Raw genomic sequence first — 15,610 nt, forward strand, 5'->3', positions numbered from 1 at the left:
GCTAAATATATCTTTGGCCCTCAGTATCCTCATATGCTGGACCTGATGACCTCTGATGTACGTTACAGTTCAGAATCTGGGATAAAAGGAATTTTTCCAGTGGCATGTGGTCAGTTTCTATCGTGAGTATCTGAGTTAGGGATAGGTTATAATTCTTCTGAGAGGTCAACAACTAACTTAAAAAAGGAGAGACGAGAGACAGCCAGATGGTGTAATAGATAGAGCACTGACCTTGAAGTCAGGAGGATCTGAGTTCAAAATCTGGTTTCAAACACTTAACAAAAGTGTATGTGACCTGGGGCATGTCACTTACCCCCAACTGCCTCCAAAAAGAAAGAAAAGGAGAGGCTAGAAGTTTGAATGTGGGAGGAAGAAGTACAATGGGGTTCTGGGAAGAAGAGGAGGGGAAGAAAAGGAAGGAAAGAAAGATTTGAAAACATCTCCATTATTCTTTTGCCTCTTTTTCTCCATAGCCATTGGACACTGGAATGTTTTGAAACAGCAACCCACTTCTCCCCAGGCTATGACTCGAGACTTTATTGCCATGAACCGAGGTGCAATCAAGGCTGGTCTGGTCACAGCCAAGGAACATTTCTTATACCGTCAACTCAATGATATTCGCAGGAGTGACCAGGATGAGAGGCGTTTCAAAAAGGACCTGTCATATGTCCCTCCTGATATTACCTATGGGAATCAGGCACGGTAAGGCCTGGCTGTAACCAAAGCCTCATCCTTCCCTCTGGACTCTATCCCACCTCTGGAATCAGAGCACAAGCCAAAAAAAATGCTGAGGTAGTGGTTAATGAGAATATTATCTCAGGTTTTCTGAGTGAATTAACATAGTTTGATGTCTCAAAGAACTAAACATAGCCCAAACTCCTTAAATCTAACCATAGATTTATTGATATTAAGCAAATCACCAATGGTACATTTCAAAAAAGAACAAAGATATATATATATATATATATATATATATATATATATATATGTCAGTCAGCTTTGCAGGCCATTCATAATTTCCCAGCTGTGCTTTGGTTGTCTGAGTGGTAAAAGTGAATATGACAGTTTCAGGGGGGAAAAACCCCAACACTGTCCAAAACTGCAGAATAGGTCCCAGTGGTTGCAGTGTTTCAGAGGTAGTCCTGTTTTATTCTAAAGAGGGTAAAAACTCCTATAGCCTGTTTCAAATGCTCTGATTTGGAATAAGCAAATTCCAATTAGTTTTTGAATGTTCCAATTTATGAGTAAAGTTAGATCAAGATGCACATAATGGATGGTAGGATTCCCTTAAAGGAAAGGGTTGCATTCATGGATTCTTCAGTTGTTCTAGCTGATTCTTTCTACCTTTCCCTCTGGATGAAGGGGCTTGATCCCTTGGCCCACCACAGACTTCTGCCTAACAATGGGGGTTTACTATCCATGTTTATGTAGGGTCTCAGAATACTTAGGATGGCAATGACTGAATTTTTTTATATATCATTTTCATGCTTTGACAAAGAACTGTATCTCACTCACTCCAGACTGAGAAAGTTCCATAAAAAATACAAAGTGCCATGTGGACTCAGAAGAGCCTAAACTGTCCCTGAGAGCCCAGGATAACATAATATTAAATTCCTTCAAGAAAGCAGCAAAATAGGATCATCCCAGACTTTCCCTCTAGAAGAGCATTAATTTCCCAGCATCAAAAGTGAATATAGTGACAGAGATGCTTACGATACAAACCCAGGAGAAGAGAATGACTTTCAAGCATCCTCAAGCAAAACCTCAAAGGAAAACACAGTTTAGGCACAAATTCAACTATAATTTCTGGAGGAGATGAAGCTTTAAAAAGCTTTTAAAATATTTTTGGTAAGTGAAATGAAAACACTAGAGGGGGAAAAAACAGTAAAAAGTGGGAGATACAGAAGAAAGATTTGGAAAAGGAATTGACATAAGAAGCTGTTGACACAATGGGTTTGGGTACCTTGTCTAAACAACAAACTTCCTAACAATTAGAATGGACCAAATGGAAGCCAATGATTCCATGAAAACAAAGTCAAAAGACTGGAAAAATAGAAGATAATATAAAGTATTTCATAGCAGAAACAATTGATTTAGAAAACAGATTGAGGAGAAAGAATTTAAGAATCACAGCTATCTAAATGCTCTGATAGGAATTTTAAAAAAGGAGTCTAGATATCATAATTCAAGAAATGATAAAATTACCTAGACGTGTTAGAATCAAAGAGAAAATGGAAATAGAATGAATCTATCCATCATCTCCTGAAGGAAATTCTAAAGTGAAAATTCCAGGAACATTATAGCCAAAATTCAGAGCTTCCCATCAAAGGAAAAATAAGCAGCTACAAGAAAATAATTCAGGTATTGATTGAGAAGCCTTAGTCAGGATCACATGTGATTTAAAAGCCACCACCATAAAGGAAGGGAGAATTTGGAAGACTATATTCCAGAAGGCAAAGTATATAGGCTTATATCTAATAATAAGTTACTTAGCAAAACTGAGTATAATCCCACAGGGGGGAAAATGGATCTTTAATTAAATATAGGACTTTTAAGCATTCCAAACAATTAGAGGAATCAAAAGAAATATAAAAAGACACAAACAAAACTCATTAGGGAATAAACAGAGATAGCATTGCTTACATTTTAACATGTGGACATGATATGTGTACACATGCAAACATACACATACATACATGCACACACACAAGTATGTATCTTGTCTGAAATCTATCATTATCAGGAACCATAGAGTCTAATTAGACCAAAGACCTAAGAAGTGATTCTGTTATGTCTTGATGATCTTAAAAGAAAAATGGAAAGAGGAGAGAAATAAACGGGTAAGGAGAAGGAAGGGGAAGTAAGATTAGAGACAATTATCTCACACGATTGGAGTATACAAGTAGAAGAATATTAAAAAATAAGAAGGAAGGAGGAGAGCTGGTGATCCTTGAACCTCACTCTCATCTGAATTGATCAAAGGAGAGAAGAATAAACACACACAGTTGGGTACAGAAATATATTTCATTCAACAGGAAAATTGGAGGGAATGACGAGAATGGAGAATGGGGAGTTAGACTAGGGAGAGATTCAGTCCTAAGAAAAATTAATTCTAAGGATATATGCAAATATTTATAGATTTTTTAAATGGCACTCTGAGAGGATAGTCAATTGGAGAATGGCTGAACAAGTTATGATTTATAAATGTGATGAAATATTATTGTACAATAAGAAATTATGAAGAGAATAGTTTTACATAAATCCAGTAAGACTTAGATGAGTTGATGAGAAGCAAAATTAAAAGAATCACGATAACAATTTATACATTGTAAAGATAAATAATTTTGAAAAACTTAGGGGAAAGTGCAGCCTCATCTAGGTCAGCAAGCACTAAGGAGATGCTACCTGGCGGCTGCTTCTGCAGGACTATTGGCCCCTTGTGGTCACAACTACTGAAAATGTAGGAAAGAAAGTGCTTGTCACTTGTTCTTGGCCTTGTCAAATGGCTCAGCATCTGAGATGGACATGATTTTCATTAGTGGAACTGGCATCAAAGAAGAAATGTTACTATCTATTTTGTGGTGGTACCTTAAGAACCATGAGATTTTTCCCTCTGACTTGCAGCTGAAACTTTCTGTCTATATCGTCTCTTCCAGTGGAATGTGAACTCTTTGAGAGAAGGTAATTACTGGGGCAGCTAGGTGGTGCAGTAGGGAGAACATTGGCCCTGGAATCAGGAGGATCTGAGTTCAAATGTGGTCTAAGCCACTTAATGCTTACTAGCTGTGTTATCTTGGGCACTTAATCCAAATTTCTTTGCAAGGAAAAAAAAAGAGAGAAAAGAAAATGACTTCCTTTTCCTATTCGTGTTTCCTTGTTAGCTTGTTATTCGTCCTTTATTCTCCAAGAGGACTAGGACATCAGGGAGTGCAAGTGAGTTGGTTTTAAGTGAAAGTGAAGTCACCAGCCTCCCTCTTTCCTCCAGAGCCATCTGGATCCAGTGGCAAGAAATTAGATCAGAACTTTGTATGGAATAGGCATTTAATAAATACTTTTTCATACATGCATTCATTTAGAGTGACTGACTATATATGCTGATGGACATAGCTATCTACTTTAAGGAATCATTTCTCTTAGTCACAGCAGTATTGCTGTTTCCCACATGCCCTAGTTCTTAAAGAAAAAGAAATTCCTCAAATGCCAGTGTTGCTTGGGAAGGTAATGTTTCCATATAGCAGACACATAGCAGGCACCAAGGGAGTGCAGTGGCTAGGAAGACTTGACTTCAAACTCAGCTTCAGACACTTATAAATTCTATAATCTTGGGTAAATAGTTTAACCCTCTGCCTCCATTTCCTCATCTGAAAAATGGGGACAATATTGGCATTTACCTCCCAGGATTCTTGTAAGGATAAAATGAAATACTATTTGCAAAGTGCTTTGTAAAATTCAAAGCACTATGCAAATGCTAGCCATTATGATTATTTAGTCTGGAAATTTCCATTTCAGCAATAACTTCTGTGTTTTCTGGGCTAGTAATCCAAATGGGCTTATAATCAGAGGAATGTGAATAATAATTAACAAAAACTTCAACAATAAAATGTACACACTCTACATTTCTACCTGCTTTTTCTTTTCTTTTTTTTTTTTTTTGCTGAAGCAACTGGGGTTAAGTGACTTACTCAGGGTCACACAGCTAAGAAGTGTGTCTGAGACCAAATTCGAACTTCAGTCCTCCTGACTTCAGGGCTGGTGCTCTATCCATTGCGCCACCTAGCTGCCTCCTGCTTTTTATTTTCAAAGAGCTTTTGCATCTGTTTGGCTTTATTTTCATTTAAAGCCTTCTGAAGAATTATTAGTAGCATTATTATCCTTCATTTTACAGGTAAGAACACTGAGGCTCACAGGGGGTCGAACACCTAAAGACATAACTACAGCCTAGATTTCTTGACTCACAGCCTAGCAATCCTGCTATTTGAATGCTAAGGTATAAGGGAAGACACCTGCAACATTTTCCGATTCTGTGGCTGCTTTTGCTCATTACATCTTCTAAATCCACCGGGCTGCTTGAAAGGATATATATTATCATCTGGCTTTCAATATGAAATCTTAAATCGCTATAAAATCCATTGGCTACAAATTCTAGGAAAAGGGCGTGATGAAGTGCTGGCTCTATCTTCTGTGATAGTAAATGGGCTTTGCATATGCAAATTGAATGGATTTTAAAATGGTATTTAATGACAATTTTCGTAGCAGACATTAACATTAATTGCATCAAAATGAAACTGCTGCATTAGGTTGCTGTTAGCAGCAAATACCCCAGCGATAAAGCTTTATCTTTATCAGCACCAGCTCTTCCTGATATGACAGGGCAGCTCAGCAAATTGCAGGGAAAAGGGCTTTTATGGACCAGAAATATCCCCCAAAGCAGGCCCCAATCAGCATCAATTTTGCTTTATTTCTTCATAAATGGAGGTTAAATGGCTGCTGGAAAGCTTGGCTGGCCTGCCCAACTTTCCCTGACAAAACTACAGCCCTACAGCATAAATGGAAGAGGTAGGTTTAAAAAACAATCAGTCCTAGGCAGTAATGTGGCTATTACTTTAAAGTTATGGGGCACCAGCCCCATTTGCTAATGACCACCTTTTATAATGCTTGATTGTATTTATTTCTTTACTTTAAAAGCATGTTAAAGACCAAATCATACTCACATTACTGAGGAGTTAATGATAGCATACCACCCAGCACTAAGTATTTGAGAAGTTCATTCTAAGTTTAGGTTGGTAATCACAGAATTAGAAGGACCATCGAAATCATTGCCTCAGATTTCTTATTTTTGTAAATGTGTAATAGGAGGCCCAAAGAATGCAAACAACCAGTGTAAATATCTAACAACCAGCTCGTTTTTTAAAAATGTACATAATGGACACATGATAAACTTTTAAATATAATATACATAATAAACATTTTTTCCATCAGTTTAAGTAAGTCTAAACAAGCAACAAAACAATAAAGTCCTGATTTATAGTGTTTGCTGATTTGAGCACTGAAAATTTAACAATCAAGCCACTTGAGCTAGTTCTAGAATACTCTTGAAACTTGCTCATCAGGAAACAATTGTGATATAGTGGGTCAGTGAGATTTTAGTTTCAGTCTCCCTCTGATAATCCTTTTGTAATTCTATCTCCTATCTCTGCCTTGGCATTGTCCTTCAGGCCTGAACTTTTCTCCCTTCTTTCTGTTTCTTAAAATCCCCAGCTTCCTTCAAAGCTCAACTCAACACCCTCTTCTTCAGGAGGTTTCCCCCAGTTGATAGTACCTTCCCTTTAAGTTATTTTTTCAACTTTTCTTATGCACTTTGTATATATCTATTTGTGTATATATTCTCTCCCATTGGAATGGAAGCTTCCTAAAGGCAAAGCTTTGTTTTTCTTTGTTTTCTTTGTCTTTGTCTTTCCAGAGTTTAGTATCACGTGTGACATACAATAATGACTTAATAAATCCTTATTGATCAGAGGTAAATCATTTTCTGTTTCCTCATCTGTACAATGGGAGTAATGGTACATGCCCTAGCTACCTTGGGGGATGATATGAGGCTTTAGTGAGAAAAAGCATACATAGGAAAGACATATTAGTCTGCTAGGGGAGATAATATGTGTTATTATCCCCATTTTACAGCTGTTTTTGTTTAAAAATATTTTTAACATTTAATTGTTTTTCATCTACTGGTCATCCTGCCATTTAGGGGAGGGGGTGGGGGGGGGTAAGAGGTGAAAAATTGGAACAAGAGGTTTGGCAATTGTTAATGCTGTAAAGTTACCCATGTATATATCCTGTAAATAAAAGGCTATTAAATAAAAAAAAAAAACAAAAAAAAAACTTTTTTATGCTAAAACAAAGCATAAGCATAGAGAGAACTTTTTAATATTATATTAAAAAGAAACAATGCTACTTTAAAAACCAAAAGAAAGCTTTATATACAAAGAGAATACTCTAGAAGTTTTCCAATAAATTTGAAAGTAAAATGAGAAAAAAAAAACATTTAATTGTTTTTTCTCAATTTCATGTAGACAAAAATTTGTAACATTTAAGAAATGTTACATAAAGTCCATATTCGCCCTTTCCCTTCCCCCCCTTCTCCTTGAGAAGACAAGCAATTTACACATGTACAGTTATGGAAACATTTCCATACTACTCATATTGTGAAAGAAAATGCAGACTAAAAATACCAAGAATAATGAAAAAAGTTTTTTAAAAAGTATGTTTCAATCTGTATTCAGAATCCATCAGCTCTTCCTCTGGTGGGGATAAGGCCTTCTAAATTGTCTTGTTTTTATTGTTGAGAATAGCTAAGTCATTCACAGTGGATCATTGTATAATATTGTAGTCATTGTGTATAATGTTCTCCTGGTTCTGCTCATTTCACTTTGCATCAGTTTTGTTTTTGTTTTAATTTTTTTATATATGCCCAAGGTTACAATATTACTGGCTGGAAGTTCTGGGACTAGAATCTAGTTTGGGCAGCTCTGTGTCCAGCACTTTTTTTTACTCTACAAGCTGCTTCTTTTAGTGGCCTTAGTTTAGATTTTGAACCCTCATACAAAATAAATATCTTTGCAAAAGATTCCTCCAAAATAGGCTTTCTTAAGATGTGTGTTTACTTGTATTTGTCAGTTCTGGAGAAAATTATTGTATTAATTTCTGATGAAATGCATGCTTGCTTCCTTGAATAGATCCACATTATTCAATTCATTTAGATAAATATTTATTAAGCATCTACTATGCATAGATATTGAGGAGATATCTAGTTCAGTTTCACAAGATGAAATCCTCACCCTCATGGAGTATAGGATTGTGCCATGACATAAATTGCAACGTGAAATCAAACATGTTCTGTGTCTAACAGGGAAGTATAAGCAAAGAGTGATATCAGGCATAAAGGGAAAAGGTCATTTAAGAATGGTTTAATATGAAGTAAAAGGAGGCAGCTAGATGGCACAGTTATAGAGCACTGGCCCTGAAGTCAAGAGAACTTCAATTCAAATCCAGCCTCAGATACTTAACACTTTGTGGTGGTGTTGTATGTTGTGTGACCCTGGAGAAGTCCCTTTAGCCACAGTTGCCTAACGAAAAACAAATAAATAAATAAAGTGAAGTAAAAGGCTGGCCCTTCATCCAAAGAAGGAAGATTACCTAGATAAAAGACTAATTATAACTGTTTTTTTTTTTTTTTAGGGGAGTGGGGGTGTTGGTGAAAACTGAATCATGTCTCAGAATAATGTTTTTAAATGCATGAAAAACTATACATAGGATTACAAAGGAAACCCAATGGACATGCAGTTATTCATAGTTAATATACATTAAAATAGTAAGTTTATGGACTTCAGGTTAAGAACAAGTGACAGTTTCAACAGTTTTTTTCCCTAAAGGGGAAAAAGTCAGGTTGGGGACTGAATAATTTGGCTAAAATCCTCCTACCTCCCTTTTATTTGCTCTGTGTAGATGCTGCCAAAGCCAGTGAATTCAGATTTGAGAAGGATATTTGGACCTTTGGTAGGTCAGCTGCCAACTTAGTAATGCTGAATGCTACCCAAAAGGCACTCTGTGGCTCTATGTAAACAATAATGTCAGACAGCCAGAAGTTCAGCTATTTAAACAGCACCCCCCCCTTAATTATTGATACATTTTTAACAAGTGTTTGCAAATATTCACATATCTCCCAGCACATCTTAATTGTTAGAGCTCTTAATTGGGCAAGCATTGTCAATTAAGATACAGTCCAGTGGCATGGAGGGGAATAGAACAGCATATGGCAGTTTATGAATTCTGGGGGCTAAGATTAGCTCTAACACCTTCTGTGCACCAAGTTTTGGAGTCATCTTTTTTGTGTCTGCAGCAGTAGAAGACATCTCATAGTAACAAAGTAACTTCCCTTAATTTCCCCCAGTTGGTCTTGCCCTAGATATGGAAAAGAAGGTACAGTCCTACCATTGGGAAGTGGATACAGCCTGATTGTGAGATTGGAGAAGAAAGAATAGACCTTTAAAATAACATTCATTCATCAGTCTTTTAAGTACCTACTGTGTGCTGTGTTACTGGTGTACTGTCCTGGGGAAAACACAAAGATAACTAAGACCCGATCTTGTTCTTCATGAAGCTTATACTCTAATCAGGGAGAGTATATGCACAGTAATAAAGTTCATAACACAGTTACACAGTACATACAGTTATGTAGTACATACGCACAGGTATACAGTACATACAGTTATAGTTATACAGTTACACAGTACATACACACAGTTACAAAATAGATATGCACAATTACATATGCACACAGTACGTACACCATTATGTAGTATGTACACATAGTTATGCTGTACATATACACAGTTACAATTACTCTGTCCATACACACAGTTACACAGTACATATGTACAGTTACTCTGTATAGATACACAGCTACACAGTATATGTACACAGTTATACAGTACATACATAGTTATACAATAATATATAGTTATACAGTATACACAGTTACACAGTATATACACATGGTTATATAGTACACATGCAGTTACACAGTATATACCCATACACAGTACATACATAGTTATATAGTACTTACAATTACACAATACATACACACAGTTACACAGTGCACACACACAGTTACAAAATAGATATGCATAGTTACACAGTACATACACCATTATGCAGTATGTACACACAGTTACACAGTACATATATACAGTCACATAGTACATACATACATAGTCACACAGTATATGCACACAGTTACACAATATATACACACAATTACACAGTATACATACAGTTACTCTGTACATATACACAGTTACTCTGTACATATACACAGTTACACAGTACATACACACAGTTACACAGTACATATACACAATTATGCAGTACATAGTTACACAGTACATATGCACAGTTATACAGTACATATACACAGTAATACAGTAACTGTAATGCTGACAAAGCATGGGCACAAATGCCACCCAACTCATTCTTGAAATGGAGGGACCCCCCCCCCCAATGTTGAGCCTCCGGAAAGAACTCTGAATAGGACATCATGAGGCCTGGATTTACTACTGATCAAAAACTGGGTCAGATTCTGTGTCAAATGTGCTTACTATCCATGTGACTAGCCTTCCTTTGGACCTCAATTTCTCATCTCTAAAATGAGGGCATTTGACCCTAACCACTCTAAATTTTAACGAGCCTATGAGAAGATTATAATGATTTTACATTTCAGAATAGGTAATTTGGCAATGAACAAGATGCGCTCTCTAAATTCTTTTAAATCCTGAGAATTGAAACTTCATACTTCATTCATTCATTTATTCATAAGAACTTAGTAAGAAATATTTTTTTTTTTCACTTTCTTTTTTTTTTTTTTTTTTTTTTTTTTTTTTTTTTTTTTTATTTAATAGCCTTTAATTTACAGGATATATACATGGGTAACTTTACAGCATTAACAATTGCCAAACCTCTTGTTCCAATTTTTCACCTCTTACCCCCCCCACCCCCTCCCCTAAATGGCAGGATGACCAGTAGATGTTAAATATATTAAAATATAACTTAGATACACAATAAGTATACATGACCAAAACATTATTTTGCTGTACAAAAAGAATCAGACTCTGAATTATTGTCTTAGTAAGAAATATGATGCCTCACTATTTAATTCTATGAAACATGCTTTTGGTCAGAAGATAAAGCTTATTATATTCTTTCTGTTCTTTGGGAATGAGGGTCAGAGTTACACAATTCAACTTCAGAATTCCTTTCCCCTCCCCCCCCACCACACAAATTAGCCTGGCCCATAGGCCTAGACCCTGAAAGAAAAGCAGCTGAGGAAAAAGTCAGCATTATAATAAAAATGGGCATTGCAGCTGGCATTGTACTTCTTTCCGGAACTGCTGCTTGCTGCCATCAGATGCATCATCAGCCTGACACAATTGTGAAGGATGGGAGAAAATTTTACAGGCTGTTAAAAAAATGTTTGCAGGCTGACAGGTTTTTTGAATCTATCTGCCAAGCTGATTTATTTTACAAATTTACAATAGGCCCATCAATCACTCTGGGTTCTTTTGTTATGCTGTGAGCCAGTGGCCAAAAATCTGAACCACCTACCAATAAACCAATAACGAGCCCCTTTCTAAGACTATTCCAGAGATTGGAAGATAGAGTTTTCCAAAAGCAAAGCCAGAGAGAAAGCAGATTTATTGTCTTCAAACCCCTGTCAGAACCCAGAATGACCACAAGAGGGAGCACATACCTGATTGCAAGATTTCTGGGGTTCTCCCTCTATTCCCAGCAACCCTGATTAAATAACGTTTTCTTTAAAAGACAACTGGACCGGAGTACTTTCAGACTCTGCTGAAGTTAATAACCATTTGAAACAGGGTGGGAGACTGGGATAGTTTAGATGGAGTTAGAGATGCCCTATCTTGTTTGACAAATACTACTATCTGCTTTGGCTGGCCAGTCCAGAATGGCCTGGAATGAGTTTCATAGGAGATCTTGCCCACTTTGAGAGAGGGAGAAGTAGTGTGGTATAATAAAAGGCGTTTCGGACTTCAACTCAGGAAGCCTGGCTTAACTTAAGGAAGCAGTGTGTGCCTTTGGGCAAGACATTGCCTGGGTTTGTAAAGTGAGGGTGTTAGAAGAGGTGAACTCTAGATTCTCTTCCTGCTCTGGCATTCCATGAGTCTGAGGAAAACAAATGCAATTCCATTTAATGGGCTGGGAAATCTGGGGACTCTGAGTGGGTAGAGAAGCTGTCTCTGTCCCTTTTCCTTTCCCTTCCCTGGGCTTTCCAGTTGTCCAGCTGTTTCTACTTCTCCCCCCTTCTGGCCTCCCCAAAGCAATGTTTTCTCCCTGGAAGGCCAGCTTTGTTACCAGAGTCATAAAAAGGACATTTTTCATCCCTTCTCTTTTTGCCTTCTCTCTCTCTCTCTTTCCTGGCCTCAGACATAGATTTATTGTTTCCCTGATGCGTGTGGCACTCAGAGTAGGGAGGGGTCAGGGAAGGCGCTGATGGGACAATAATAGATAATACAGGCATTCCCCTGGGGCTTGTCCAGCTCCATACCCTATCCATCAGCAGCCAGCTCCCGTGCCAAGGTCAGCGCTAACGAGCCTCTGCTAAGGTCCTGGCCTCCCCCATGGGGCCCCCACCAATCAGATTGCTTGGATTCCCGCTCAGGCTTTTGATCTCTACAAGGGCTGCTCTCAATGAAATGGCTTTTGCAACACTGAGCCCTTGCCCAATCTAAACATCGGGAGTCAGTACTGGGTGCTCTGAAGTCTCCACTTCTTCTGCTTTCTCCACTAGAACCTAATTAAAAAAAAATAATTAGGAATATGTCTAACTTTTCTGAACTCCTGCATGCTGGATGAAGGATCAGATCCTTACTTATATCCTTAGTATATCTACATGGCAAAAACCACACACACACACACACACACACACACACACACACAAAACTGCTTTAAAGTGAGTTGGTATTTATGTAAAACTCTATTCTTTTATCTACTACCACTAATTTTTGTTAATTTGACTGCTGTCACAACTCCTAAGTCCTTTCTTCCCACTATTGCTTAGTACAGGACTTCATTACTACTCATGGAGTTTATCGCAATAGCCTCCTAATGGGCTTCTTTCCTTCAATCTCCTTTTCTTCCAAACTAGACTATCAGGCTGCTGCCAAACTGATCTTGCCTATGTAAAAATCTGGTTGCATCACTTCTCTGTTTAAAAATCTTTAGGGGCTCCCTAAACTCTTTAAGGTCAACTAAAGGACCAAATTCCTTGGCATTCAAGGCCCTCTATCACATGCCAAACTTTAATTCATGTTATTCCTTTCCATGAACTCCATGGACCAGCCAAATCCTGAAATGTTCTTTGTTTTCCCAGCATTCTTTGAACTTTCTGGTCTTTGTGCATTTATTCATACTTTGCCTTATGCCTTCCTACTCTTTGGTTGCTGAATTTCTACCCGTTCTTTAAAACTCAACTCAAATGTCTCCTTTTCTAGGAAGTATTTCCTGATTCATACTGTTGGAAATGATCTTTGTCTTGAAACTTTATGCAGCATTTTGTTTTATATCTCCTTGATATACACAGATTGTTGAGCATTATAGTTTTTTGTATAGATGTCATATCCCTAGACTGTAAGCTCTCAGTGCAGGAACCATGTCTCATTCAAACTTTGTATCTCTTTCACCACTTAACATTTTTCTCTGAATAGAGTAAGCAAAAAAAATAAATCATAGAACCTCAGAGTTGAAAGGACCTCAGTGGGCATTCTAGTCTAACTTTCAACTTCATAAACTGTAGTTCTTGACCCCATAGGGGGCCTCATAACTGAATGAGGGGGTCATGAAATTATGACTTGTTATCAGTAAATGTTTGGTTTGTATACCTGTTTTACATACCTATATACCTGGGGGTCACATAAAAATTTCTCAGGCAAAAGGGGTTGCAAGTAGAAAAAGTTTAAGGAGCCCTGGTAGGCCACAGGTGAACCAAGATTCCCTCTACCAAGATATCCCATCATAACCAATAATTTGTCATCTAGATTTATTTAAAGCCTAGAGTGAGGGGAGATACCACTACTTCCAAAGGAAATTCTTACTTTGAACTATCTCTAATTGTTAGAACACTTTTCTTTATCTTAGCTAAATTTAATTCTTTGCAATTTACACTCAGGGTTCCTACTTTTGCCCTCCGTGGCCAGTCAGAATAAGTCTCAAATGAAACGTTCATCAATTTTTTTTCTTTTATTAATGTATGCCATTAACTTTTCCCCTACCATGGGCAAATAAAACCACAATAATTCTTAAAGCCCTTGATATATAAACATGTAGTCTGACAAAATAAATTCCAACAGCTATGCCTAAGAACATAGATCATTCTTAAAGATAACTATCATGTTCTCCCTCTCCCCTAAGTCTCCTTTTCTCCAGTTTAAACATTCATATTCCTTTCATCTATCTTCATATGATTCTTTACACTCCTGATTTTCTTCTATTGGATGCTCATCAATTCATAAATGTTCTTCCAAAATGTAACATCTAGAACTTATATAGTATTCTAGACTTATATAGATTCTAGATCTAGATCTTATATAGATTCTGACGAGGGCTTGCTAATTGAATGAATGGATGACTAAATATCCCAAGGACAATCATATTGGGATTGTGACTACTTACTTCAGCTGGTGAGGGCAAAGTTAGACAGCTAAGGTCAGGAGAGTAAATCCCGTAGAAGGTAGTTTCTGTCATTCCATTTTACGGCCAGAGACAGCTGTCTTGTACACAAATGCCCTAGGTCACGAAAGGAACTAAGAGAGTATGGATGGTTTAGTGAAAATCTATTCCTAATATTAATGACACAGTTCAGGGCACATATGCCATTGGTAGCATCTACTTCACTAGATTGGTGGTAAGAGTGGGGAACAATTGAAAAAATCAGTAAATATTTGATGCTTTCAGATATTTGTAACTAAAATCATTGTTTTAATATTACAGGGATTGATAATGTTTTGCTTTATAGATCATTGGGTTTCATGATCCTTAGAATTTAAATTGTGATTATTGCAAATTTATGTTTATAAATAAAACAAAGGACAATGAAAATATGCTTGGCAAGCATAAATAGGGCACAGTCTGTTGTGTGGTTCTTTTGTTGGAAATGGCATAAAAGACCTTAATGAAGGAATGCATGACTAGAAAAGGAGATAGGCCAGTCATAGGACAAAAATCATAGATAACATCTGGGCAGTCTGAGAACTACACTGGTACCAAAATATTGAATGAACAAGAAGGCTTCCAAGGGATATGGATGATTTGGGAAATAATAGGACAAGAATCATATAGAATAAAAAGGCTGGAGGAATTATAGTCTACACTAATAATGGAAGCATCCATCCTGATGAAATCACAGAGCTACCTAAAAACAGATCTATTTTTTGGGGGGGGATTTAGAGTAACGAAAATTATATCTTGATTCTTAAATTTACTAATGGCATCATCTGAATGATGGCAGTGGCAGTAATAGCCTGAAACTAATACATAGTTAATGGCACACATTTCAGGTACAATTTAATGGTTCTGGGTACCTCCCTTTTTGACACAAGCTACTTAATGGTTATGGAATCTTCTATAGTGGCACCTTGCTGTTTTTTTGATGTTACAGAATGTTTTATATGTGAGGCCAACTTATGATGAATTCCTTCCATAAAGTTGTTAGGAAGAAGATGCTATACCAAATTTTTCTCTAGAGTAAGATCCATTGGAACAACATATATTTACTTAGGAATCTTTCATGGATATTTCCATTCTTTAAGACCTGAAATTGCCCTCTATGATACTTTTTAGATTTATTCATTTTAGGAATAGGGGTAGAGACAAACTCATTTGTATATCCCCTTAGTACTTTATTAATGCTTAAGATAATCCACAGATTCATAAATAATCAGAGCCAAGAGATCTTAGAACCTAGAAGATTAGAGCTGAAAGTACCTTAGAAGAGAGTGTCAGAGTTTAAAGAAACATTAGAACATAGCATATCTGAATA

General features: G+C 37.0%; 1 protein-coding gene across 1 annotated transcript in view; it reads left to right on the forward strand.

Moving 5' to 3' along the window:
- Positions 1 to 15,610, forward strand: part of CFAP77 (cilia and flagella associated protein 77) — a 183,981-nt gene that overhangs the window by 100,372 nt on the left and 67,999 nt on the right. Inside the window, exon 3 of the mRNA XM_003757434.2 lies at positions 474 to 702. Within this exon, the coding sequence (XP_003757482.1) occupies positions 474 to 702 (229 nt within the window). The remainder of the gene's footprint in view (positions 1 to 473; positions 703 to 15,610) is intronic.

Source organism: Sarcophilus harrisii, chromosome 2, assembly GCF_902635505.1.
Source record: "Sarcophilus harrisii chromosome 2, mSarHar1.11, whole genome shotgun sequence".
NCBI classification, from domain to species: Eukaryota; Metazoa; Chordata; class Mammalia; order Dasyuromorphia; family Dasyuridae; genus Sarcophilus; species Sarcophilus harrisii.